This window comes from Microchirus variegatus (genome assembly GCF_963457635.1).
Source record: "Microchirus variegatus genome assembly, chromosome: 1".
Lineage (NCBI taxonomy): Eukaryota > Metazoa > Chordata > Actinopteri > Pleuronectiformes > Soleidae > Microchirus > Microchirus variegatus.
Genome location: NC_139802.1, coordinates 1,290,082 through 1,317,880, shown reverse-complemented (window position 1 = coordinate 1,317,880; position 27,799 = coordinate 1,290,082). Strand labels below are relative to the sequence as shown.

Genomic DNA, 27,799 nt, shown 5'->3' with positions numbered 1-27,799 from the left:
GTTTGTGTAAGACCAGTATTGTTGGTCAATGGTATTTTGGTCAAACTACTAATAACCTGCAGAAAAAAAACATTTTTGTCTGACTTGAGCTTAATAACTATAAACTAGTGCAGAATACATGCCTCGCAAAATTGCACCTCACATAATATTCCAGTATGTCGTTAATATTTAATAATGCACATAACATGTATATGCACATACTAACACAAGAGAAACACGTTTTCATTTTAAAACTTTATTTCGCAGGGAATGACAGAGATTTCTAATGCAAACTGAAGCTGAATTCTAGCAATACTCTTAACACTAGATTGGTTCCTTGGTTACTGTTATGGTTGTTCCTTTTTTTAAATTTACATTTTGGCGTTGATGTGTTGACCTCCAGGTCTCTCATCTTCAAGCATCCTCCTCGGCCTCCTCCTCGAACTCACCCTCTTCCTCGGCCGTGGCGTCCTGGTACTGCTGGTACTCCGACACCAGGTCATTCATGTTGCTCTCTGCCTCTGTGAACTCCATTTCATCCATGCCTTCACCCGTGTACCAGTGCAAGAAGGCCTTGCGACGGAACATCGCCGTGAACTGCTCGGAGATGCGCTTGAACAGCTCCTGGATGGCGGTGCTGTTGCCGATGAAGGTGACGGCCATCTTGAGGCCGCGAGGAGGAATGTCACAGACCGCCGTCTTGACGTTGTTGGGGATCCATTCGACGAAGTAGCTGCTGTTCTTGTTCTGCACGTTGAGCATCTGCTCGTCAACCTCCTTCATGGACATGCGGCCGCGGAACACGGCGGCGACGGTCAGGTAGCGGCCGTGGCGCGGGTCGCACGCCGCCATCATGTTCTTGGCGTCGAATACCTGCTGCGTGAGCTCAGGAACCGTGAGGGCGCGGTACTGTTGGCTGCCTCTGCTGGTCAGGGGGGCGAAGCCGGGCATGAAGAAGTGCAAGCGAGGGAAAGGCACCATGTTGACCGCCAGTTTGCGGAGATCGGCGTTGAGCTGGCCGGGGAAGCGCAGGCAAGTGGTGACGCCGCTCATGGTGGCAGAAACCAGGTGGTTAAGGTCTCCGTATGTGGGTGTGGTCAGTTTGAGAGTGCGGAAGCAGATGTCGTATAGAGCCTCGTTATCGATGCAGTACGTTTCGTCTGTGTTCTCTACAAGCTGGTGAACTGATAGTGTGGCATTGTAAGGCTCAACCACTGTGTCTGACACCTGAGGACAGAGGACACACACACACACACACACACACACAGGTGAAGTGTATGAACAAAGACGAACACATCAACACAGCTAATCTTTGGTTCTGAAGTGAGACAACAGGAACTTCCTCGTGAGAGGGTTAAGTCTGCACCCAGACGCATCACCTAAAACCTGGATGCAACAGAATCCTGTCTGTCAGTCCTGAACAATGCATAAGGTCAAAGAAGTACAGATGTTTCCTGTTTGCACCAAATAACACCAATGTCAAAACTAATATAATACGTGTACGTTTGTGAGAGGATCGATTCTGAGACAATCGTGAGAATGTATAGATTTGGCCGACACAACTTGTTTCGCAGGAAAGCCGCCCTCATAAAAGTAGGAGACAGGGGGCGACCGCCGAATGTGGGGTTCAAGATAAGGAAGTTGGGTTTGGGAGATTCGGCATGTACACACTCTCTCTCTGGTGTATCTGCAGCACTCGATCTGACGCTCGACTTCCCTTTGATACGAGTCTTGTGTCAGAGGAGTTTCTTACTACATCATCATCTCATCGCCTGGTGTTCTGAAGAAGAAGGAAGCCCGACTAAAACGACACAGGTTTTCCTCAGTCTCGTGATTTTTAGAGAAGAAACCCAAGACCAGAGATACTTAAAGTAAAAACGGATCACTCATGATCTTTCACAAGGACCGTGTTACCTTGGGGGAAGGCACAACACTGAAAGTGTTCATGATACGGTCGGGGTACTCCTCGCGGATCTTGCTGATGAGCAGGGTTCCCATACCAGACCCGGTTCCACCACCGAGAGAGTGGGTGAGCTGGAAGCCCTGCAGACAGTCACAGCTTTCTGACTCTTTGCGGACCACGTCCAGGACCGAGTCCACCAGCTCAGCTCCTTCTGTGTAGTGACCCTTGGCCCAGTTGTTTCCAGCGCCACTCTGACCTAAAGGGGAACAAGCAAGACATTGGTGAACTAATCTTTTTTCTCCACTTTCTTAAAGCTCATAGAGTGGTCCTGTTGCACATATATGTTAGTTATGGAGGTCTACTTACATACATTAACTTGTTTTTATGGTCAAAAACCTCCTAGTTGCTGTAAACGAGCCGATAGAAATCCTCTTTTTTGACGCTGTTTCCCAGCCGCGATATTTCAGACTCTAGGCCACTCTAACACCCAGAAGACAGACTGTGTTGTGATTGGCCAGCCAGCGTAGAGCCTTCCCAACTGTCTTGTGATTGGCCAATACCCGAAAGTGACACATTCAGCACATCCGCTCTCATAAGCGCAGCTCCCCCCTCTGGAACGGTGGATGCACTGCTACTCATTATCAAAACATTGTTTTAACAGTGATTAAAAATAGCTTCTTCACGACTCCCCGCCTCAGTCCCTTTGACGACCTTTGACCCAGAGTCAGACCCAGAGTCAGAAGACACTGTCGCTCGTGAAACACCTCCACAACGGACGTTATTCTTCTTCTGCGGTTCAATGTACGAAACCGGATGTGCCCGGACTAGTGGCCGGAGCAGGAGGATCTGCTGTTCAGGAGAACCGCTGTTTACGTAACCGGACCGGGTTTTTTCAGAGATCTCGCTGAGCCTGAGATTACAATAAAACACAGTGTTCTCAGCAGTGGCTGAACTGTTTGTTTCGAACCTTCAGGGCTTCGTAAACAAGGTAATGACACAGATACACACTAAAAAACAGCGCTAATTGGAACTTCCGGTCTAGGTCCGCTTTAAAGTCTATAGTCATTCAATAAGTAATGTCTTTGTTCCACCCACCAAAAACAAAGTTGTCTGGTCTGAAGATCTGTCCAAAGGGCCCAGACCTCACAGAGTCCATGGTGCCAGGCTCCAGGTCCACCAGAATGGCTCGAGGCACGTATTTACCTCCTTCACAACAGAGTGAAATAAAGAAGAAGGAGAGAAAGACAGAACAATAAGAGCAGAACACAGAACAGAGAGAACACGCGGCAGCTTAATATGCAGGTAACTGCAGTCTTTGGACGTTACTCTGGATATTTCATGTATGACACAAGAGTTTATCTACAGTTCATCTAAAATGGCAAAGCTGCACAGAACACAGGAATGCATGAATTACTTTATAGGAGCACAACTAACCTGAGGCCTCGTTGTAATAAACGCTGATCCTGTCAAGCTGCAGGTCACTGTCTCCGTGGTAAGTTCCTGTGGGATCGATGCCATGTTCATCGCTGATCACTTCCCAGAACTGCAAACAGAAAAAGGCATCACGTGGCAGTGAGTTGCAAAAAAAAAACATTGGATGCATCTATGATTAGAGATCTGGTTTGTGGGAGTGGGGACGACTTTGAATGAGAAAAACAGCAGAGGGTTTGCATTTTTGGACGCTGATGTAAATGACAGGATTTTTCCCCTTTCCACTAGTTCAGCCATATCTGAACTCATTTCATACATCACAGCTGGTAATATTCCATCGTCAGCGACTGACAACGAAGCAGAATGCAGTTCTTTTTGCAGAGTTTATGTGACAGCACAAAGGGGCCACACATAACTTCACCAGCAAAAACAGAACATCAACTCATTTTGCAGGCAGTTTGCGGTTCACTGAAGACACCGATTGTTATCAGATCTGTATTCGTGTCTTGTTTGCGCCTTAAAGACCACACGCAGGTCTTTAAATATGTGCATGCATTAAATCTTGTAAACTAGTATCACTGTTGCACACACACAGGCATCCATTTCCATGCACATATTTTTACTACATCATCAGGCTCAGACATTTTTACGGTCTGATTTTCTGCTAACAGCAGCAACAGAGGGATTTAGAGTAACGTGGATAAGCAGCTCAGTGCTCAAGACATTGGGAGCCATGGAAAACAGTATGATGACATTTAAATAAGACTATGTACAGAGGTGGAAAGTAACAAAATACATTTACTCAAGTTACTGTATTGAATACTTTTTTTTAGTGTATATTGTATTTTTTAAGTGTAGGATTTTGTATTTTACTTGAGTACGTATTGACTCAAGTATTGTACTTAGTTACTTTATAAATCCTATCCGTTACTGAGTAAAAATAAAAATTCAGCACAATGAAGACCTACAGGGGGAAAATATACACCAGAACCAGACGAATGGTGATGTGATTATCACCAGCACTGACGCGTGAACGTAGAGGGCGCTACGCCAAAAGTGACGTAATATCCTGTGTCCAGAGGTGGAAAAAGTACTAAAATATTGTACTCAAGTAAAAGTACAAATACTTTGATGAAATATTACTCAAGTAGTTGTAAAAGTAGTCATCTGAAAATGTACTCAAGTAGAAGTAAAAAGTAGTTCATTTGAAATGTACTTTAAGTAAAAGTTACTTAGTTACTTTGCGTGGGGTGTGAGGGTAGTAGAAATATGACAAGGGTCAGAAATCCAAAACTATTTTGGAGCTCACACAGGATATTACGTCACTTTTGTCGCACGCCCTCTATGTTCACGCTCCAGTGCTGGTGATAATCACATCATCATTCGTCTGGTTCTGGTGTATATTTTCCCCCTGTAGGTCTTCATTGTGTTGAATTTTTATTTTTACTCAGTAACGTATAGGATTTATAAAGTAACTAAGTACAATATTGAGTCAATACGTACTCAAGTAAAATACAAAATCCTGATTTTAAATTGTACTTAAAAAATACAAAATACACAAAAAAAAGTATTCAATACAGTAACTTGAGTAAATGTATTACGTTACTTTCAACCTCTGCCTGTGTTTTTCTATTTCTACTACCCTCACACCCCACGCAAAGTAACTAAGTAACTTGCTGACTTAAAGTACATTTCAAATGAACTACTTTTACTTCTACTCGAGTAATATTTCATCAAAGTATTGGTGTTTTTACTTGAGTACAATATTTTAGTACTTTTTCCACCTCGGACTATGTAAAACAGAAATGACCTCAATACGACGGAGATCACTGAACCGAACAAAAACATAATAAAGAGGACTCTGAAAAAAAGTGATAAACACTTGTCAGTGATGCCACCAGTCGAGACTAAAAATAAAGAAAGAGAAAGAATGAGGACAATAAGCAGGAGAGCGATGCCACACCCTGACCTAAATCACCACAATGTAGTCCTTCAGCAGTCCTGTCAATCATACCCACTGGACACATGAATCAATGAGTCCTTGGGGAGCGGAAACAAAACGGATCCTCTCTGTCCGACCATGAGTAAAACCACAATATACAAACATAAAAAAAAAACAACAACTGTGCAGCATTTATGTCCAAAGTCCTTTCTCTCAAGTTATTAAGTCAGTTGATAACGCAATGACTTCATCCACTGTGCATCAGCTGTTTCCTTCATTCCTCACCCCCCCCCCCCCACCCTAACCCCTACTTTGGTTGGGAGAGGAAAGACTGTATTGATTACAAAGACAGACCCTGCTTTAAATCACCACCATGACAAAATGTGTAAAACGTGGACCATCGTAAACGTTTGAAAACCAGGGTCAGAGTGGACCTTCTTAAGCACGGGCTGCCTGCAACAAATGATCCGTTGTAAAAACAAAAAAAGAGATAATGAGACAAGGATAATAACAGGCCACAAGTTTGTACTGTAGCAGACTGTAATTATTACTGTGCAACCGGGTGGATGAGGCGTGACAGGGGAACGGATGAACAGGAGAGAGTGGAGGGTTATTGGGTAAAATAAACAGTTAAGATGATGTGGGAAAAGTGTGATTATCTTGACCAGAATAAGAGCAAATCACACTATTAAAGAGAAAGTGTTTTAATATAAATTGGTGGAACCTTCTGCTCATAATCTACCGTCAAAAACACTGACAAAAAAGGTTAAAAAATGTAATTTTAGTAACACGTTAATAAGGATACACACGTTTTAGTGAACATTTTAAAGAGAAAATAAACACAAATTTTGAATGTGATCATTATAAATTAGGTCCTGGAATGAAAACTGCAGACCTGTGACCTAGTTAAATGTCACTCATATGGTAAATTAATGTTTTTCCACATTCATGATTATCAAGTTGATAGAAATTCACCACAATCGACATTATTTTTGAATAATTATTTTCAATATGTGATCATATTATATATTGTCCTACTGTTAAATGCTTTAAATGCTTATATGATGAGTGAATTTAATTCATTTCATCAAAAGCACTGATGATGTTTCCTGTTTTTTGGGGGTTTCTTTTTAAAGGGGGGGGGGAGAATGTCTCTTGTCCATGCCACACCCTTCACACAGCTCCACTGCTGTCTCACCAGCTGAGACAACAGCTGCATCCACAACCAGAACTAGTCGAATCTAATCAATATGTGCTGCTGCTGATCCATTAGCCATGAGGGGAGGGGGTGGTTCTGGTGTGTGTGTGTGTGGGGGGGGGGGGGGGTGTAATAAGTTTACCTCATACTCCAGCACAATAGCAGTCATATCTGCCTGTGCAAGACAAAGAAAGCAGTGGAGTGTGTGTGTGTTTGTGTGTGTGTGTGGACTGCTGTGATTGACAGCCACAGATATAGACATATAGACTGACTTTTCTCGCCTCTTTTTGTCTCTTTTTTCCTACAGACATTGTTTTAAAGGTCGACTCCTCACTCCACAGTGTGGACTGTGCAGACACGCCCGGTGTGGTGAGGAGGACAAAACCCCTCTCACCAGACACCAGAGCCCCCCCGTGAAATAGACGAGCACCGTGGGCTGATCCACACCCACCAAGTGACTGCAGTGCACGAGCATTCACACACACACACACACACACACACACACAGAAACCATTCATTGCTACAATTGGTTTTCACACCATTCAGATTCTACAGCATGCATATGGTACATTTAAATAAATAAATTAATAACATGAAATAAAAGAATATTATATATAAGTTATGCTCTTTCCCTGTTAAGATTAACTAAATCTGTCACAATAAGACTTAAGATACTAAAGTGTAATGAACTTGTCCTGCATTATTATTATTATTCAGGGAGGGGTGTGACTGCAACAAATTAAATATTAGCACAGTTTTGCATTTTCTTACCTTGGCACCAATCTGGTTACCGCACTGGCCGGCCTGGATATGCACGATTTCCCTCATAATGAATGCGAAAGTTTTAAAATGACGAGCAGGAGAAGCGTTACTGGGACAATGAGCAGCGCAGCGCAGACTGGGCTGCAAGTGCGAGACAATGCATTTATAAGGTTGGAGGGGCTCCAGAGCGACGATGGGGCGTGGCCTGGGCGAGTGGGCGTGGCCAGACGCAGCTGCTGTCTGCTGTGATTGGCTGAGAGGAGAAGGGGTTGGTGAAGAGGGGAGGAGGGGGGGGGGGGGGTGAGCAGTGACTGCTGCAGACCAGGGAGTGGAAATGACTCAGAAAGACTGATCAGAATCTGAGCAGCTGGTGTCAGTAACACTCACTCAGAGGTTTCTATGTTTTTAAACTTGTGAGGAGACACTACTACTAATGATTAAAGGTGCATTATGTAATAAATCATAAAATCCTCCTAATATGTCACAGAGACTCAGGAATAATGTTCATATAACAAACTGAACTCACCAACAACAACAGTACAGACAAAATATTTGCATTAAAAAATAAATTTTGCAGACTGCAAATCATGTTTATGTTTTGAAATCATGTTTTGGCATGTGGCGCCACCTACTGCCGTCTACCAATCATTGTAGCCAGTAGAGTCTCGGCTGCCGAGCTAGTAACCGTTTTTGGCCACATTCTTACATATGACACCTTTAGGTTGGGTTATTGCCAGAGGCAAGGCAATTCATAGTGCTTTACAGGCAGGAAATACATTTGAAATTAAAACACAATCATTTAAAAAAATCAATTATAGAAATTAAAACCATTTAAAACATCAAACAATTTAAAATCAAGCAGAAATTAATGCAATTTAAAAGCATTTGAAATGAAAACACAATACATTCAAGAATCAATTATGAAATCAAAACAATTTAAAACATTTAACAATTTAAAGTCCAGGTCCAAAGTACTACAGTCAGATGTCTACTTAAGTATGAGTACTGAAGTACTTGTTTTTAAAAGTATTTGAGTATCATGACTGCATTCCCTAAATATTGCATTTCTACTGCCACAGTTCTTACATTTACGTATAGAAACGTTCTACATGGAATTATGAATAATGTTCATGTTAATACCCTGAAGAATGTAAAAGGAATTGAAAGTAAAATTAAGTCATTTTCATATTATTACCTTTTATGTTGCTTTTTTTTAACATTTCTCACTTGCCCACAAGGCAATAGCACAATGGCAACGCTCTGACAAACCTCTGTTTTAGAGTTTTCATGGATATTGTGCATAATACACCTGACTGTGTTAAACACACAGCATAGTCAAGAACATAAACACAAATGCTCAGCTTACATAAATGTATAATATCAGAAAAGAAAATTCAGCTAACAATTGTATGTATGTGTGACAACTGTGTGTTTTTGGGGGTTTTTTTGTATAGAAGAAGTAACGTGTACTCACGGTTATGGATAGAAATGTAGTACAATATTTGCCTCTCAAATGTTCTTGAGTAAAGTTATGAGTACTCCAAAAATGATACTCGAGTAAAGTACAGATCCCTCAATATTGTACTCAAGTACTGTACTCAAGTAAATGTACTCCACTACTGTCCAGCTCTGGTTATTGCACATTAATCAAAGAGCATTGATTATTATTGACCAGGATATGTCATATGATTCACATATAAAACTAATTTCCAGAACAGCCTTCAAGTTATTCCACCTACAGAACATTATGAAAATGACAAAGATTCCATCCTTAAAGGACGCTGAAGAACTAGTTCATGCTTTTGTTATATCTAGATTAGATTACTGTAACTTGCTACCATCAGGATGTTCCAAAAAGTCTGTTGGAACCAGTTAATTCGAAAAACTACAGCACGAGTTCTGACATGAACGACAAAGAGAGACCATATCACTCCACTGTCAGCTTCTTTACTCTGGCACAGTTTAGAATTACATTTAAAATCCTCCTCCTCCTCACGAACAAAGCACTTAATGATCAGGTCCCTTCAGTTACCAGGCTCCTCTCCTGTGGAACCAGCTCCCAGTGATAGTTTGGGAGGCGGACACTCTCTCTGTATAGACTTGAAAACCTTCCTTTTTGATAAAGCATATAGTCAGAGATGTCTCGGGGAAACCTGAACCATCTCTGACTAATGCTGCTACAGACCTGGTCTGCTGGGGGAATTCCTGTGGTGCACTCACACTATCTCTCACTCTCACTCTGTCCTCCTCTTGCAGGCTGCAGGATCCAGATCCAGTTTCGAGGATATTATTATCATTCATATCGTATTATCACCACTATTATTATGCTCTGATTAAAACTGATATCAGCAATCTCTGCTGCTGCTTGAATAAATTACATTGTAGTTCTAGAAACATGTCATAACTGACCCAGAACAGTCTACCTCCCTCTTGTTCTTTAGTAGTGAGGTGTAGCAACACAAACTTGGAAAAAGGAATCATTCATAAGTTTCAACGGGATCAAAAATGTAAATGTAAGTGGTTCTAAAGGTCTTCTTGTATTGCACGTAACATCTCTTAGGTGATGCTAAGTGCCTTATAAGAGTAACGTATTTTATTGCAAGTAAACATCTCTTAGGTTGTGTTCACGCTCATGTGGCCCAAATCTGATTTGTTTTTTGGTTCATATGTGACTTATCTTGTTTCTTTGTGATTATGACAGTGTGAACAGCACAAGCCATATGGAATATCTTCAATTGTAATTTAGGCCACTTTCGTATGTGGTCAAAAATCAGACTTGAAAAAGGTCACATTCCATGAGACTTTCAGCTATGTTCACATTAACTGTTTTGCATCTGACTTCCATGTGAACACAACAGCACACACGTGCAAACTGATGCCTTTTAACATACTTGCTATTTTAGCTTCTTGGGTGAGATTTAGCGCTAAACTCTCATCCATTGTTGGTTGGTTTTGCCACTTTGCTGGTGCAGATTTATTACAACAATCACACTCATGTATATCTGATCTAAGAGCATAAACTGAAGTGACACAAATCTGATTTGAAAATCTTGTTTCCAAACAGTCCTGAAATAAAATCTATATCACGTCAAACAAAAAATAACTTTTGGCTGATGATCTAAGCATAGCCTTTGTGGTTAACACTGACCACATATGAAAATAATAATAATAAATCACATCTTATTTGCATAACACCAATTCACATCATCTTAGGGCACTGTTATAGAGAGACAGCTCACACAGTGAGTAAGCACTTGGCGTCAGTGGAGAGAAAAATAAATCCTTTTAAAACAGGAAGTAATCTTTGGCAGACGATGTGCAGCATCTGCATCGGCAGATGGGGTGAAAGGGAAAATGGGGGAAAGAGGAGAGGTGGAGGACAGGAAGGGGGAGTGGTGAGCAGAGCAGACTTATAACAGGTGTTTTAAGTTCTGTCAGGATGGTTCAAAATCACTCATGGTATCTTTACAGTTTTATAATAGTGACACATAACAGACAGTGATGACAGTAACACTACTACTGTTAAAGGTGCATTATGTAATAAATCTAAATCAACTGGCCATAAAATCCTCCTAATATGTCACAGAGACTCAGGAATAATGTTCATATAACAAACTGAACTCAGCAATAACAACTGTACAGACAAAATATTTGCATTAAAAAATATATTTTCAGACTGCAAATCATGTTTTGGCATGTGGCGCCACCTACCGCCATCTACCAATCATTGCAGTCAGTAGATTCTCAGCCGCGGGGCAACCACGGGTTATATCTGAGCTACAATAACGGAGAAAACGAAACCTAAAAAGACCTCTGTATTTTGGCCACATTCTTACATATGGCGCCTTTAATAATACTAAGTGGATCGAGATCCTGCAGCCCAGGAGTCACAGGTAGTGAGAGAGAGAGGATGGAAAGGAAATGCACAAAATAGGGGAGAGAAACAACAATGTTTGTGTCCTGTCATAACTTCACATTCAGGGAGTGAGTGCTCAGTGCACCACATGAGTTCAACCAGCAGTCTTGGTCTAATCCTAACCCTATAACTGCATAACTAAGTTATAGGAATAGTTCATGATGATGTTTGGGGCTGAGTATAATGACCTCAGTTTTGTTAATAATTTAAAAGTAGGAACTTACAGGTCATTAAGGACTTAATGTCTCTGAGACATTCCTGGAGTTTAACAACCTAATTTTGTTTAATCTGGCTTGTTGTGTGGGGACTTAACTGTGGCTGCTTCTACAAAAAATGACGAAATAATGACAAATAACGCAACAGATAAACACAGTGAATAACAAGGTGACCCTTGACTTGAGATGATTTTTTCCTTTTATGATCAAACATTTCTAGTTGAATGTCTTTAATCTCACAGATCACATGTGTCAAACTCAAGGCCCGGTATTAAAAATCTGTGTTAAAATAGGTCTATGCTGCTTTAAGGCGTGCGTTGACCATAAACTACATTTCCCACAATGCACGGCGATTGCGTTACCCGCAAAGTGAAGGCACCGTCACTAAATCGCAGTGTATCATTGTATATGCATCATGCGACGAGTGAAATTGAATAAGTAATAAATACAGAAAGTTATTTAGCAGCATGTTACGGAGTAGTTACTTTTATTTTACATTATATTTGGTTACATTTAGTTACATTTATTCTGTATGACAGTTACATCTGACCCTTTGACTGTAACTGGTGCAGTCTTACTGTCACAGCCCCTGCAGAGAGAAGACAGATGGCATGAATGTTAGTTTCAAAATGGACGACAGTCAACTAATGTCATGACCCATGGGCTGTGTTGAATAATGTAAGGTTTAATTAAATAGGGACATATGTTGTGATATCAGTGAGCTCACATCAAAGTTGTAAAGAACAACATTGAGGTGAAATTTTTTTTTTTTTACATTGTTTTTAATTCCATAGTCTTGATTCAGACATTTAGGGGCTGGAGTCTGAAGGACAAAAACGAGGAAATTCAGTCTTTTGAACGACAACAATTGTATCCTTTTTTCCAACAGTTAATGGCTAAAGCCCTTTTTCCTCAGGGCAGCTGTTGTCACCACATTGTCCATTTAGCAGGTTTTCTTGAGTAGGTCTGGAGCAGCTTGAATTGCCCCGGGGCAACTATTTGTCCCAGTGACCCCCATCTCTTCATAGCAGTGTCTTTAATCTTTCATTTAAATCGTGCAAAGTAATAATTTACCAGCTCCGTCATCTCTGATGTACATATTTGTGAAAGCGTAAACTCTAATATCTTCATTTTTCATTGGTGTAATATACTGTATATATTTTTTTCATAATGTAATTTTTTTTAAGTGCAATATATTGTCATTTTTCATACTGTCAAGTTTTTTATACTGTAGTTTGCTCATCAGTGCAATATCCATATCCTTATTTAATATCCTTATTTAATAGCTCAACCTTGTTTCCTTACACTATAAATACCATGTGCATACTGTGTATGTATAACTATTCCTATAACTTAGAGAAAATGGAACTCCAGAGCAGGTTATAGACTGTGAAATAACTGCTGCTAGTGGAGGACGTTTGTCATCAATGACATTGTTTTCTCTGATTTCTTCTTGTTCTTCTTGTTCATTAACGATTAACTTCAACCAACTCTGCATTTGACAGTTAACCTCATCGTATAAACGATGACCTTCAATCGGAAATCATGTATTCATCTATATATTGTTGTTAATGCATTCATATTTAACATTATAAATTAATGTGGCCAGGGCTGGACTGGGACCAAAAAATGGCCCTGGCATCTTTGGCCATGACGGCCCACTATGATTATTTATACGATATGAGGAAGGCACATGACATAAAAGAGGATATATGTGCACATTGTGTTGTTTCGCAAATTAAAATAAAGTGCAGTAGCCTACATGGAAGAGAGTTAATCCATGTTTAAAAAAAAAATGTAAATCAAAGAAACATTGCTAGAGATGTCTTTTTAGTGTTTAATGAAATATACTGTTTAGTTTTAGATTCTGTAAATTATTTTCTCGATTAATGGAATGTTGTTTTTTTGTCCATAAAATATAGTTAAAATGTTGATCAGAGTTTAACAAACCAGGAACCTAGTTTTAATTTTTTTTTTTTGTCAAATAGAGCAAAGAAACCAGTATTCCAATATTCACATTCACAAAAAAAAATAAAAAAATTTGATTAATTCTCAGCCGTACTGGTTACCTAAATGTTTCACGAATATTATATGATAACAAAAAAAAATCATTAAAAACGATTCATAATATATAGTGCTGGGCACTATACAGCGTTAACGCGTTTCCATGGCAACTGACCGGAAAAGGCCGCATGTGACGTCATTTACGTCAACTATCTGTCACTATTACGTCGTTTAATTGCATTGTTTAATGATTTATTTTGAGTATACTTCACATAGTAATCTATAACCTCTGGTATTATGAACAGCTTTGTTCTATTCTAGCCAAAGAGGAAACACATTAGTTCAGACTGTTTACATGGCTGCCATGATTTGTATGCCCCCATATCTTTGGCTAGAAGAGAAGAAAGCTGTTCATAATCCCAGAGGTTATAGAGTAGTATATGAAGTATACATAAAATAAATAATTTGATGATCAGGTTTCAGCTGTCCATTCTGAGGGGAGGGGGGTAAAAATTATGGCAGACAGGTAAACAGTCTGAATAATGTGTTTCCCCCCATATCTTTGGCTAGAATAGACATAGCTGTTCATAATACCTAAGGTTAGAGTACTATGTGAAGTATACTCAAAATAAATCATTAAACAATGTATGTGTTGTTAGTTTTATTATAGCAAGCGCACCACTGTTTCTCCGCCTCCGCGGCCATGACCAGGGGAAACACTTTCTGTCGGGGATACTTACATTGACACGACACCTGTTGTCAGTTGTCATGGAAACTCGGCGTGCGTAACAACGCCAAATAACGTGCCCAGTACTAATAATATACTTTTTAATGGAATTATGACAGCCCCGGAACCGGCCCTCAAGGCCCTCAACAATACCACAGTACATGCAGTTATAGCTATTAACCACTAGAGGATGCTAAATCCCCATCATTGGTAGGGATGGGCGTGGTCAGCCGACACTTCCCCTCACAAACAGACATTTTTCCCATTCCACTCGAAAGCTTTCCGTCACCGTGAAAACAGAAGCCTCTCTGGATTTATTTCTAAAACACACCGTGTATATTCACGAATAACGGTACGTTGCAAGTTTGACTAATGATGCGTTAGAGCTGCGTAAGTGTGCTTGTGTGTAGATAATAGCCGCGTTGTCACGGGACAGGCTTTTTCCTTCCACAGGCGTATGTATGAACGCGATCGACCCAGATTCAACTGCCTTTTTAAAAGCTAAGCGAGCTAGCAAAAAATGTTAGCATGCGCGTTAGCTTAATTTTCGACGGGCATCGTGTGGTTGTAAGGTGTAATAAACGGGTTCTTACGTAGCACCGACGTGTTGCTTTGAACCCCCAAGTATTACTACAACTATTACTACTATCGCTATAACGTGTGCTAGTGTTCGTGCTGTGGTCGCTCCGTCCTTCGCTAGCGTTGAGGCTGCGGCGGACATTCAGCCTTATAGAGAATGTATGCGCTTCCAAAGGCTTTGGCTTAATTGAGTGACACAGACAAACGTCGGGCGGAGGCTACGAGTTAATACACAGACGTTTGGTTGTATCCACAGCCAAACAATCCCAAGATAAAACTACACATTCTTCAGAATATGATAATTAAATGTGGAAATGTAAATGTTACCTGATATAATAATTAAAATTTTTTGTTATATATATATATATATATATATATATATATATATATATATATATATATATATATATATATATGTATATAACCCTATTTTATATTAACATATATATTTTGAAATGTAACTTGCATGGAGGTAAATGATGGGCGTTGTATTGAATGAAATGATGCAACACTTTCCCGTTAACTAGCCATTCCCTTTTCTTTGCTAATTAGGTAAACTGTGCTTATGATAATGATAACTTAAGGTTTGTTTTTGTTCCCCCTTTAAAACCAGTGATCAAGATGTTCTATACATGTGGACCCAATGAAGCCATGGTGGTGTCTGGTAAGATATGTTTTTGTTGACTGAAAGATTTATATTGTTCTTTTAATGTAGATTTATAGACGTCACATTTTCAAGATTTATCCTGTACTTGAATATTTTATCTTTAAATGAAGCCTGGACATGAACACGTTAAATGCTATTTAACCAAAGAAAACGACAAAAAAATAAAATGCATTGCCTAACTATCAACAACCGACGCATATCCCATTTACTCCGACTTAAATTCTTCTGTATTTAGTTTTTCAACTGTCAGTTTGCACTTGCACTTGTCTTATTACATTGTTATTGCTCACAGTGATACAGGATGTTCAGAAACCACAATTTTCCCTATTGTAATAACAACGGTTATGTTGTTACAAACCACACCGCAGTCACTGTTCTGCATTTTGTATCATAACCATGTTGCCAAACATTTGTGTGTGTCTGTGTGTGTGTCATGTGATTGATTTAATCATCACCTTTGATAAAGATGAGCTAGAGCAACACTACTTTCAGCTTGAAGCAAGCCTGGAATTTTCCAGCCTCCTGTCATGTGTGTAGGGTTAAAACAATGTGAATGAATTTAGCATTACTCACATTGTTGTTAAACAGGGTTCCAAGTTGAACTATGCCCGTAACATCACTACTCTACACAGGCTGTGTTTCTGATTGGACATGTAATGTTTATGTTATGTATTCTCTCCTCCTCCCCTCTTCCCTCAGGCTGTGGCCGATCGCCTCCTTTAATGATTGCTGGAGGACGTGTCTTTGTCCTCCCATGTATTCAGCAGATCCAGAGGTGATTTTTTTTTTTTTTTTCACAAAATCAAAGAGCTTGAACTTAAAACAGGATATTTGAACTGCAGCAGTATATCTGACCTCAGATGAATGACCCTAAATAAAGTTGGATGACACATCTACACTTTTTTCCACTTTATCAAACAGTAAGCCTCAAATTCCTGTATGCAGGTGCACCAACACTTTGATCTGTAGTGGCTTGGGGTGGTGAGAGTTAATTCAACTGTCATGACTCATGTATCAAATAATTAAAAGTGAAATATAAACACTTAATCATTCTTTAGAGAGAACCAGGTTCTGGAAAAGCATGTCTTTCAATTTCCCTGGTATACCCTTCTAATAACATGGAGGTGGCTGGGTCTATCTTCAATAATACAGCCACCCACCAGATAGCAGCTGATTTAGCCTCACTTTTTTAGGGATCCATCACGTCATCCATCTTCTTTTTTTTTCAAAGGCAAACATTTTGTTGCTCGATTACTGGCTATTTGAACAAGAGATCAGGGTTCACAGAATATAATTGAATTTGTAATTCTAAAAATGGAAGACAAGCAAAGAAAATAATGCAGCTGCTTTTACTCGTTAGCATTGGCGTCGCCACGTAAGGCACGCAGATTCTTCTGACTTCATGACATTGCAGTGGCTGCAGTGAAAATGTGAGCAGTGTAAACACACCATTGTTTTGATATCTCAGCATTTCCATTCTTTGGCCCCGATTACACCTGGAATTAAAATGCCTGTTCTTATGTACAGGTATAAATACACCCACGGATGGATTGTTATAGACGCTCTGTGACCTAATTGAACAGAAGTGTAAATGCACAAGTCTCAGATGTGTCTCGGCTCCACCCACAACTACGTGAGCAGAAATATGTTGGTGACTCCAAGCACAGCTAACGTGAAAGTGACCATTAGTCTCAGTCTCCTGTGCTTTTGTCAGTTTTCAGCTTGTCGAAGTCTGGTCGAAAAGCTAAGTGTTCATGCGACAGTGGGACTTGTTGATATGGCAGTGCACAGAAGGGGAGGTAACATATGGGGTGATGACTATGATAGGATATCAATCCAATCTTGATGTGACACTGCAGACGTGCTAATACCAGGTGTAAATGCACGTGGGGAAGCAATATCCGATCACAAAAAAACAGTAAAGGGGGCGTTTGTTTACGTCTATGCAATTTCTTCTCAGAATCACACTGAACACCCTGACTCTTAATGTGAAGAGTGACAAGGTCTACACCCGCCATGGTGTCCCCATCTCTGTCACTGGCATTGCTCAGGTATGTCATGAGAGGCTAAAACAAAAGAGGTTGTATTTCCACAAAAAAACAGTTTGTTCAAAACCTTCTTCTGCTGTATACAGGTGAAGATCCAGGGTCAGAACAAGGAGATGTTGGCCACTGCCTGCCAGATGTTTATGGGGAAGTCTGAGGCAGAAATCTCCCAGATTGCACTAGAAACATTGGAGGGACACCAGAGGGCTATAATTGCTCATTTGACTGTGGAGGTTTGTGTGCTGATGTTTGCAAATTCATTTCTAAATGTTTTTTATCTCTAACAAAGTGAAGTTCTTCAATGTACACAACTGCACTGTATGTAATGTCTGTGATGTCTCTCTGTGAGCAGGAGATCTTCCAGGATCGTAAGAAGTTCTCCGAGCATGTCTTCAAGGTGGCCTCCTCTGACTTGGTGAACATGGGAATCGGTGTTGTCAGCTACACGCTCAAAGATGTCCATGATGATCAGGTATTTCATGCCTGTTTGGGTTCATGTGTCTGTTGTGGAGACTAGATTTAGGCAAAACCCACACTGATGTTTCACCTCTGTCAATCTCTACACCCTTGCACTATGGTTGCTGTTTTAACATTTTCAAACAGTCTAAAATATTACAGGCAGAATGAGTCTGTGACAGTTAACTTCTTTTCATTGTCTCAGTAGAGCTGTAGCTTCCTATAATTATTTAACTTCTAAAATAAAGGCAAAGCAGATGTCACAGTGAACAACAGTTAACACCAGCCTCCCCACCTTTCCTCTTCTTTATGCTGCCACAGCTATGGATGTTATGTTATTTATCTCATAACATTTAATAGTGAAAATATGAATTAAAACAGTTTAGCGCATAGTAGGGCGGTCATCTTTTCTAGTAATCGTGCTCAAACTAATTTTATGTGACAGTGAACTTGCTGCAAGGAAGGAGGGGAGTAATGATTGTATTGTTTGTTTATTTGTTTTGTGTGTTTTACAGTACAAATATCACAGAATCAACCAATTGGACATCACTCAAAGACTAATGACAAAAGTCTAATTAATAAAACATCAACCACTAATTACAATAGCAGTAGGAATCTGTAGTGTCACTGTAAACCATATTTTGAATGTATTAGCTTTTAGTCTGCGATGATTTCCTCTGTTACAGTAAAGCACTTAGATGATTAGTATTGACTCGCTGTCTCTGACTCATCTGATCTTCTGTGCATTAGTGATGAATTAGACCTCAGTCTTAAGAGCTTCAGGGTTGCCTCACCATCTCTTTTATGTGTTAAAGCCATCTAACATTCCTCTTATTGGTCAAACTGTGCCATCTTATCGTTGAGTGTCACTGTCTCTCCATCTTTGTCTGTCTCTTACAGGACTACCTCAATTCTCTGGGTAAAGCCAGAACAGCCCAGGTGCAGAAGGATGCCAGGATCGGAGAGGCTCAGTACAAACGGGATGCTGTCATCAGGGTAAAATGCATATTTTTGTTTAATTAATTCTGTTTGCTTACATAGGTCGTCAGTAGGGCTGTAACGATATGCGTATCAAAATCAAAATCGCGAACCTGTCTCGCGATCTGAGAAAACAGAATCGCAAAACGCCTTTTCTAACTCCCAGTTATTTTTCCAGTCAGCCACATGATATGAGCTGTTAGTGCTACCAAACTTATTATTATTAGGGTGTCAAATTATCGCGTTAATTGTGATTCATTAATTACAGTCATCATTAACGCGTTATGTTGTTTAATCGTTAATCTCTTCTTTACTGACGTCCCCGCTACCGGTGGCAGCGTCAGACGCAGCGACAAAAGCGTCATAAAACCATGTCTAACTTTAACAAACACAGACATGCTGCATACACACAGAAAGGTCAGAAATTCAGCTAAAAGCTCATATAAATCATTCTTATGTTCACCAAACACAGTTAAAACACAGATGGATCAAACCCGCAGGAGCTGAAAAAAACGCGCACACATTGAAAAGCGACACCGAAGCGTCAGCGTGATTATGTAAACAGCGTAGAATTCACAGATTCTAACGGTACCATTTTTATCACTCTACGAACAAGATTCACGGATCCAGCCCCAAAATAAGAGCAAAACAACTGACTTTCAAGAAATACAAGCAGAAATGCTGTCTTACTTTTGCTGTTTATCAAAACAAGTTATTTCCATTGGAACAAAACTGCTTCTCATGAAGAACTACACTTCCCAGCATGCTTTGGGGACAAATCCCAGTCTGACTGATCATTTACTTTGTACTTTTCCACAGTATTATTTTGTTACAGAAATCTTTGGTTATTTATTTATTTATGTTCAAATCTGTTCACAGTGTTCCAAAATATTTGTTATTAAATGTTACATTAAGTTGTTATATAAGTAAATATTGTTTAAATAAAATGTTTGTTTTTTTTAATTTAAAATCGTGGAATGTATCGAATCGTGGGTCAAAAATAGTGATACAAATCGAATCGTGAGTTTGTGTATCGTTACAGCCCTAGTCGTCCGAATACTCAAATCTCATCAATCATTTCATTTGTCGATTTATAGGAGGCCCATGCCATGCAGGAGAAGGTGTCTGCTCAGTACATGAATGAAATCGAGATGGCAAAATCCCAGCGCGACTACGAACTCAAGAAGGCAGCATATGATGTTGAGGTCAACACCAAGAAGGCGGAGTCAGAAATGGCCTATCAGCTTCAGGTACAGTCATCCGTTATTGACCTCATCTTTAAGCGTTTGAGTATTTCTTTTGAATCGTTTGCTATGTGTTATTAGCTCTTAGCTCTTGTCAGACTGTGTCAGCTTGTACTTGTGTAGACGACGGCATCACAGGTTTTGTGTTGCGTTTGAAGTAGCGAGGGCCAGATCACAGGCAGTCTCTATTTGATATCTGACTGACAGAGCATGTAATAAAGCCTCCAATCAGGACTCATGTGGAGCCCCAAAACAAATGATGTTAAAGTTAAAGGTCCCCTATTGTGCGACAGGTTCTGCGACAGGTTCTGCGTCGACGCAGAGGACTCTGCGTAGCCTACGCAGAGCACTTTACGCAGGAGTATAAATTGGGCTTTATTGAACTGCTATTGTGCTTCATCCTTATGATATTTTGACTAAAGCATGACACAGACATGTTCATTAGGGCACCAGGACCTAGTTTAACTTGGGTTAATAGGGTATAATATGGGACCTTTAAAATGTTACAAAAAAGTGGAAACGAATGTTTAATTAGAAACTAGAAGAAGCGAACAACTCACAAAAGTACATCTTTCCAGGTGTATGACAACAGAAAGGCAATGCCACTTATAGTCACTTAGCATTATAGTCAGGTGGACAAAGGAACACAACTTAAAAAAAAACGTTCTTCATGCCTGTCAGTTAATATGGGTAATTCATTATAAATAAATACAAATAAAAATACACTTGGTATAATCCACAGGTTTTTTTCCACAAGGCTGCCAATGGATGTTTGTACTAAGAGGACTAGCCCATATGGCAGATAATGTGTGATCATGTTTTTTGTTTTTTTTCCTGCTGTCCTCATCAGGTGGCCAAGACAAAGCAGCGCATTGAGGAGGAGACGATGCAGGTCAAGGTGGTGGAGCGCACGCAGCAGATTACTCTGCAAGACCAGGAGATCATCCGCAAGGAGAAGGAGCTGGAGGCAAGAGTTAAGAAGCCTGCTGAAGCAGAAAAGTACCGTCTGGAGAAGCTGGCTGAGGCCCAGCGGTGAGTAACAGACCAGAACACTGATGATATCTTGGTAATAATCATCCGCTGTCACTGAAGAGTCACTGAGTGTCTCTTCTGTCCTGCAGCTTGCAGCTCATCATGGAGGCTGAGGCCGAGGCAGAGTCCATCAAAGTGAGTCCTGCCATATTTCTATTTGTCTCCTTTCTGTCACATGTGTTTATTATCATAATGAATTGTTTTGTGTGGTCATATTAATCCTCGTTTTTTTTTCTTTGCCAAACATGACCATGGTTAGGACTGGTAGTTTTCTGCTCTTCTTTTGTGAGTTTATCAGTAACGTGTGTGTCTGTGTCTGTGTCTGTGTTCGGTAGATGAAGGGAGACGCAGAGGCTTTCGCCATTGAGGCCAAGGGTCGTGCTGAGGCAGAGCAGATGGCCAAGAAGGCTGAGGCCTTTAAGCAGTACAAGGATGGAGCCATGGTGGACATGCTGCTGGAGAAACTGCCACTGGTCAGTCAAGACGGTCATGAGTGGATGAAGAGATATAGGATGCCAGAGATACATCAAATATACATTTTATTTTAGAAAGTCTGGTAATGCTAATGCTGAAGTTTATGTATTGCAGCCCAGTTGGGCAGATGTAGGGTTTCTGGACTTTGGGCTCTGTTGTGAGTCATATTGTACTACAATCATGGCCACATCTGGGATGCTTCATGACCTCCTGACAGGTCATGAAGTCATTGTTTGTTAGCGCTCTTCTGTCTGGGTGTTGTCTCGCTCGGCCCAAACCCCAGCCCCTTTTCTCTCACCGCCACATGGTTGTGATAATTCTTTGGCATGGTTACCACCATGTCCTCAAACACATTTGTTTTTTTTGTTCTTCAGATCGCAGAGGAGATCAGCAAGCCTCTGTCAGAGGCTAAGAAGATCACCATGGTGTCCAGCGGTGGCTCAGAGGTTGGAGCAGCCAAACTGGCAGGAGAGGTGCTGGACATCATGAGCAAGCTGCCGCTCACCATAGAGAAACTGACTGGAGTCGACATTTCTCTGGTACGCTCTACTATTTGAGTGAGTTACGGAAAGTATGAGCTGGCTCGTCCATTCCATCTGTGGACGATTAAAGCTGAAATTTGCATTGTACACAAACATCCGTTTTATATGTAGGAATGGTAATGCGCTTTAAAGCGGACCTAGAGTGGTCCTGTTGCACATATTTGTTAGTTATGGAGGTCTACTTACATACATTAACTTGTTTTTATGGTAAAAAACCTCTTAGTTGCTGTAAACGAGCCGATTGAAATCCTCTTTTCTGACGCTGTTCCTGAGTCTCGATATTTCAGAGTGAACTCTCACCCCCAGAAGACAGAGTCTTGTGATTGGCCAATACTATTCAGCACATCCGCTCTCAGAAGCTCAGCTCCCCCCTCTGGAACAGTGGATGCACTGCTCCTCATTATCAAAACATTGTTTTAACAGTGTTTAAAAAATAGCTTCTTCACGACTCCCCGCCGCAGTCCCTTTTATGACTTTGACCCCGGAGTCAGAAGACACTGTCGCTCGTGAAACACCTCCACAACGGACGTTATTCTTCTGCGGTTCAATGTACGCAACCGGATGTGCCCGGACTAGTGCCCGGAGCAGGACGATCTGCTGTTCAGGAGAACCGGTGTTTACGTAACCGGACCAGGTTTTTTCAGAGATCTCGCTGAGCCCGAGATTACAATAAATCACAGCGTTCTCAGCAGTGGCTGAACTGTTTGTTTAGAAACTTCAGGGCTTCGTAAACAAGGTAGTGACGCAGATACACACTAAAAAACAGCGTTAATTTAAACTTCCGGTCTAGGTCTGCTTTAAGTAACACACTCTGATATAAATATTACCTTTTTTTCCCTTCCTTTTATTTATTTTAATACATTTTTTGCAAGCCAGGCTCCTGTTTGTAAAAATGCTTAACTTGGTGTTGTACACCTTGAAATGTAGACAACACAATTAAAATACCCGTGTTTTCTCACTGATTCTTTGATTGTTCTTCACAGGCTTCAGGTCAGACGACTCGTGTGCGTTGAGAAGAAGAGGAGAAGTACCGAGGAGCAGTGTCACTAATATTCAGATCAGGAGCTCCAAGCCTCCTTGTGCCGATTCCCACTGGAACGACTCCACCACCACTTTAGTCCTGTCTGATTGTTTGTATACGTGCATGTGTTTCACCTGTGTGTGTTTTCATGTCACTGATCTGAGGTGTTGTTGTGAGTTCTGCTGTTGGTGACGGCAAAAGCAGCTGTGAGGGATTCAGTTATTAATGAAGCTACTTAGTTTGACTGGAGGAGACAAAACGCCTCGACCCTCTTTAGTCAGTGATAGTTCAAAGTGTGAAGTCTTTTTCTTTTCATTCTTACCATTCAGTATGCATGGTTTTACTCTCATCAAAATCAAACTCATCATATTTATCCACAGGAGGGGACAATAAACACTTACTCTTTTTTTTTTAGCTCTTAAATATGGTTTATTTTTTCTTACAATTCACTTGATGCTGTTGAAACTCTTTATCTCAGCAGAACCTCGTACTATTATTGATGTGAATTGTTAGTGTCATTGTTTTATAGTACATACTTAATCTTAAAAAAAAAGATGGTTCTAGATTACTCGGCATGTATAGTTGTAACTACTACATTACTTTGCCCACAATCATATCAGTTGTACTAAAAGTGGAAAAATTGTTTTGCTTTGCTGTATGATGAAGAAATAGGAAGTGGTTGGTGGAAACAAGATCTTGAGGTTTCCCGTGAAAGGCAGCGAAAAGTATGTTACAGTGAGGGGAAAAACGTTTTGACGATCGTCTTTGCTGCAGTGTCTTCAGGAGAGTTGAATGTCACATGACGAGTGAAGAAGGATTGCTAACTAACCAACTAACCAGCATGCTGCTTTGATGTGCACACTGCCTGAAGTTTGAAGCGACAAACGGAAGACTTTGAGATTTACTTGTCGTCATAGTGAATTTCTATTACATTGTTATGCTGTGTTGTAGATTTTGTTTTAAGGGTTTTAGATTTTAAGTCTTCATCTGTGCGGGGGGTTTTGAGTGACAGCTCAGTACCTCTGATTGGGAACTTGGGGGTGATTTTATATTTCCCACTGTTGCCTTTTCTACCTATCCAAATGTTTTCCAGCTGCAAAGCCTTATGCATTTTTCTTTTAACCCTCAAGTGCCTGGTGAAAACTCCTCAACAGCCAAGTCAGGTTGGCTCCTCTACTTTGTCAAGAAATGCCTATTATGCTTCTGTCAGGGATAAACGGTGTGTATCTGTTAAACAATCGTAAGCCATTGGCCATCACTATCGACGGCTGTAGACGAAAGCCAAATAGTTGATACTGCTTTGTAGGTCCTTCTTGTCACTAATCTTTTTTACTTTCCTTAACAATTTGTTGTTGCATGTTCGTCTTTGAAAACTGAAATAAGTTGTATGTTAGTGTCCAATATGAAAAACTTTATATGTAGTGAAATGTCCCAAATAATGTAAACAATAAAGTATCGATTAATCACTAAAATATATTGCTGTTATGTTTCGAAATTATTACTTTATTTCGTATTATTTATGATGTTGACCCTTGTGTTCATGTGTTATAGACTAAATCACAGTTTCTAAAACATTAGTATAATGAAACCCAGAATTGTGCATAATAGTGTTCCTGTTATTTTATTACACCTCATATTATTTTTAAACAATTAATCCCCATATTTCCAAGAGATAAATATTTTTTTTTAAACACAAACAAATAAAACATCATTTACATGTAAATCTGAAAGACGGGAAAACAATTCTGTACAACTATTTGGTGACTAAAACTGTGTGCTTTGTTTGGTTTAGGTTTATTTATTTATTTATTTAACGCATCACCAAGGTTGGTATCTTTTATATTTACAAAACATTCACACAAGTGAGTGTGCAAATGGAAAAATGCAATAATTAAAAGAATATAAAGTGTGCTTTTACTGAATACATAGTAGTAGCTCAATTTAACCTGACGATACAGAATATTAATAACACAGATTTCATGACACATATGAGATTATGCTTATCCATAGTAATATGTATCATCAACACTACACATAATCATGAATACGTGAGATCAGAATGTCAGGGATTTACATAGGTTTCTTTTGAACAACAAAGGTGGGCTCCTCTTTAAGAGAAGCCTGCTAGACAAATATCTAAAGAGCTAACAAATCCTCAAACTTCAACCGGCTCCGCGGGCGTTACTAGTTGTTCGCGCACATACTGTCTTGTCATGGTGTAAAACTTGTGACGACAAAACATTTTAAAACATTTACAACAGCAACCGTAACAATAAGGTCAACAATAACATTTATATCTACAGAAAAAGTAGTGTTTAATATCTTTGTAATTCGACTTATTTGTCATTTTCTTTTCCACTCGTACGAGGGTTATGCAAAACAGGGATAGTATCCTCCAATCAGAAGGGCCCGTACTCAAGGAGACAGCGCCAAGAGGGCGGGGCTTATGTCGTCTCACCCAATCAAACGTGGCGTCAGTTGTGGGTCCGATGCATTCAGTAAGTCATCGACAAAACCACACAAAAACACTGATAAATGTGATAGAATCGTGTAGTTGATACAACTAAAAACTACATGAACAAGTGTTTGACAGTTTATGTTTAAATGAGTACATAACAGAAAGAGTTACATTTTAGTTCTGCAATTAAAAGAAATCTTCAGCCACTTCTCCAAGATTGTTTTAATAACCTACCTGACATACATTGTAAAATCCCTATGAAAGTATTTCTGTAGTTCAATTAACTGTTATTTATTATTTTGAACATTTGCAGTGTGCAGTAAATGAGGTTGTACGCTCTAAAGGTCAAGCAAATCATGTTATAACGGCTGCTATCAGTTATATATTAGATAAATACTTTTATGGGACTAGTGGAGGAAAACAGACTGTCATTGTTTATTAAAAAATACAAACTATGGTGGAGATCCACTGTACTTATTGTATGTATTTTATCTCCCTTCTCCTTATAAGCAGCTAAGCAAAAATAGCCAGATACCAAGTCTAAATTATGAGATAGAAATTGTGAGATAAAAAGTCGAAATCATGAGATAAGAAGTTGAAATTATGAGATAAAAAGTAAAAATTATGAGATACTATCTATGATACTATATATGAGTTTCTATCTCATAATTTCGACTTTTTATCTCATAATTATAACTTTATATCTCATAATTTCGACTTTGGCTATTTATGGCCTGTGTAGCCTCTGTGTGGCCAGAAGGTGGAGATATTGAGTCATTTTCATTAGGATGTGAAAAGCACCAAACGCTGCCACATTGGAACATAAAATATTAGTAAAGTGTTGAAAAAGAAGTTATTACACAGAATAATTACATTTTTGACAGTAAGTTTGTTACTTTTACTCCTTAGTTGCTAAACAGTGTGACCATTTTTTGTTTTGCCTGCAAGGTTCTTCTACAGTGGAAGTATTGGTAAGATATTCCTGAGCCTGTCGGCCATCTTGGTTGAGAAGATCATGCACTGGGATCCTATAGGGGTGTCAAACTCATTGTTCTTCAGGGGCCACATACAGCACAACTTGATCTCAAGTGGGTCGGGCCAGTAAAATGATAGCATATTAATCTATGAACAACAAGAACTTTGAAATTTAATGAAGTATCTTTTTTACAAAACATGAAATATATGGAGAAAAATACGTGCAATTTCAACAATATTATGCATAAATGTACCATTTGCACATCACACTGGATCTATATAGGCACAAACATTTAGTCACAGGTATCTGAAAGTGAAAAATATTGTATTTGACATTGGCCGTTTCTCAATACCCAAGTATGCCAGTATGTACTTGCTTACTTGGAAAGTACATACTTGAGAAGTACGACTGAAGTACGTACTTGCCAAGTACGGGAGTACACGAGCACGATTCTTCAATTGGAACAGCAGTGTACTTCCTTGTTCTACTGTTTGAATGGCGGGTGGCGCAAAGCACTTAAGCCTCATTACCGCCACCTACAGTGTTGATGAATGAACATATAAAATACTTTTAATAAATACATATATTGTTGTTATTTTCACATTTTAAATATTTTATAGACTATAAAATGTGTCCATTATATGTAAATACATATAAAATGACAGTGCGACTTTAATATAAATCTAAAATTCAAAGTTACAATAAATGAAACATCAATATTATACAAACGTTCACACTGTCAGGTCAAAACCTTTGCATTAAAAACAAAACAACATGTCAACAACAATCTATGGATCACACCAAGTATGTAAAGACGGAGCCGTCTGAACCAGCGGATCATTTCATCAGGACAGGCCGAGGTAACTGTGGGCACTGTGAGCACTGTCATACTATAAATACGTCATATCTTATGACACAAACCACATGTTTGGATTCTAAATGACTAATTTCTCGCCTAAAATGATTTCAAAACTTCGTTCCGGGACACAGAAAAATATTTATTTTAAGTTTATATTTGTATTTTATCCTGCTGTGTTCCGCCGAAATGCATTCTGGGATATATGGCTTTCCCAAGTACGCTCAAGTCACCACCCGATGCATACTTGGTAAAATGGGCGGAGCGAGAACACTTCCGGGTATGAGAACCGTACTCGCTGCTCACGTTCTTGAGAAATGGAACAGAACTTGGACTGAGGCTGATGACGTTTTCAGAAGTAGGGGAGTACGCAAGTACACACAAGTACGCACAA

The 27,799-nt window shown here is 39.7% G+C and overlaps 2 protein-coding genes across 4 annotated transcripts in view; one reads left to right on the top strand and one right to left on the bottom strand.

Annotated features, from left to right (window-relative positions):
• Positions 1-247: 247 nt before the first annotated feature.
• The window catches only part of tubb5 (tubulin, beta 5), a 28,111-nt gene continuing 559 nt past the window's right edge, over positions 248-27,799 (bottom strand). Inside the window, exons 1-5 of one of the 2 annotated variants that reach the window (XM_083888932.1) lie at positions 7,225-7,337; positions 3,317-3,425; positions 2,978-3,088; positions 1,894-2,138; positions 248-1,206 (exon numbers count right to left, since the gene is read on the bottom strand). In XM_083888932.1, coding sequence (XP_083745058.1) covers positions 394-1,206; positions 1,894-2,138; positions 2,978-3,088; positions 3,317-3,425; positions 7,225-7,281 — 1,335 coding nt within the window. In that variant the 5' untranslated portion in view covers positions 7,282-7,337 and the 3' untranslated portion in view covers positions 248-393. Of the gene's footprint in view, positions 1,207-1,893; positions 2,139-2,977; positions 3,089-3,316; positions 3,426-7,224; positions 7,338-27,799 lie in introns of those variants that run through there. The other variant, XM_083888933.1, reaches the window with a different exon arrangement.
• Positions 14,350-24,573, top strand: flot1b (flotillin 1b). 2 transcript variants are annotated; one of them, XM_083894366.1, is made up of 13 exons: positions 14,350-14,429; positions 15,270-15,320; positions 16,023-16,098; positions 17,284-17,374; positions 17,458-17,601; positions 17,721-17,840; positions 18,725-18,820; positions 19,900-20,052; positions 20,897-21,078; positions 21,168-21,213; positions 21,414-21,551; positions 21,927-22,091; positions 23,078-24,573. In XM_083894366.1, exons 2-13 carry the CDS (start codon positions 15,278-15,280, stop codon positions 23,105-23,107), a joined length of 1,284 nt encoding a protein of 427 aa, XP_083750492.1. In that variant the 5' UTR covers positions 14,350-14,429; positions 15,270-15,277; the 3' UTR covers positions 23,108-24,573. The 2 variants fall into 2 exon arrangements, with proteins under 2 accessions (XP_083750492.1, XP_083750493.1); XM_083894367.1 differs by having other exon boundaries at positions 21,927-22,109.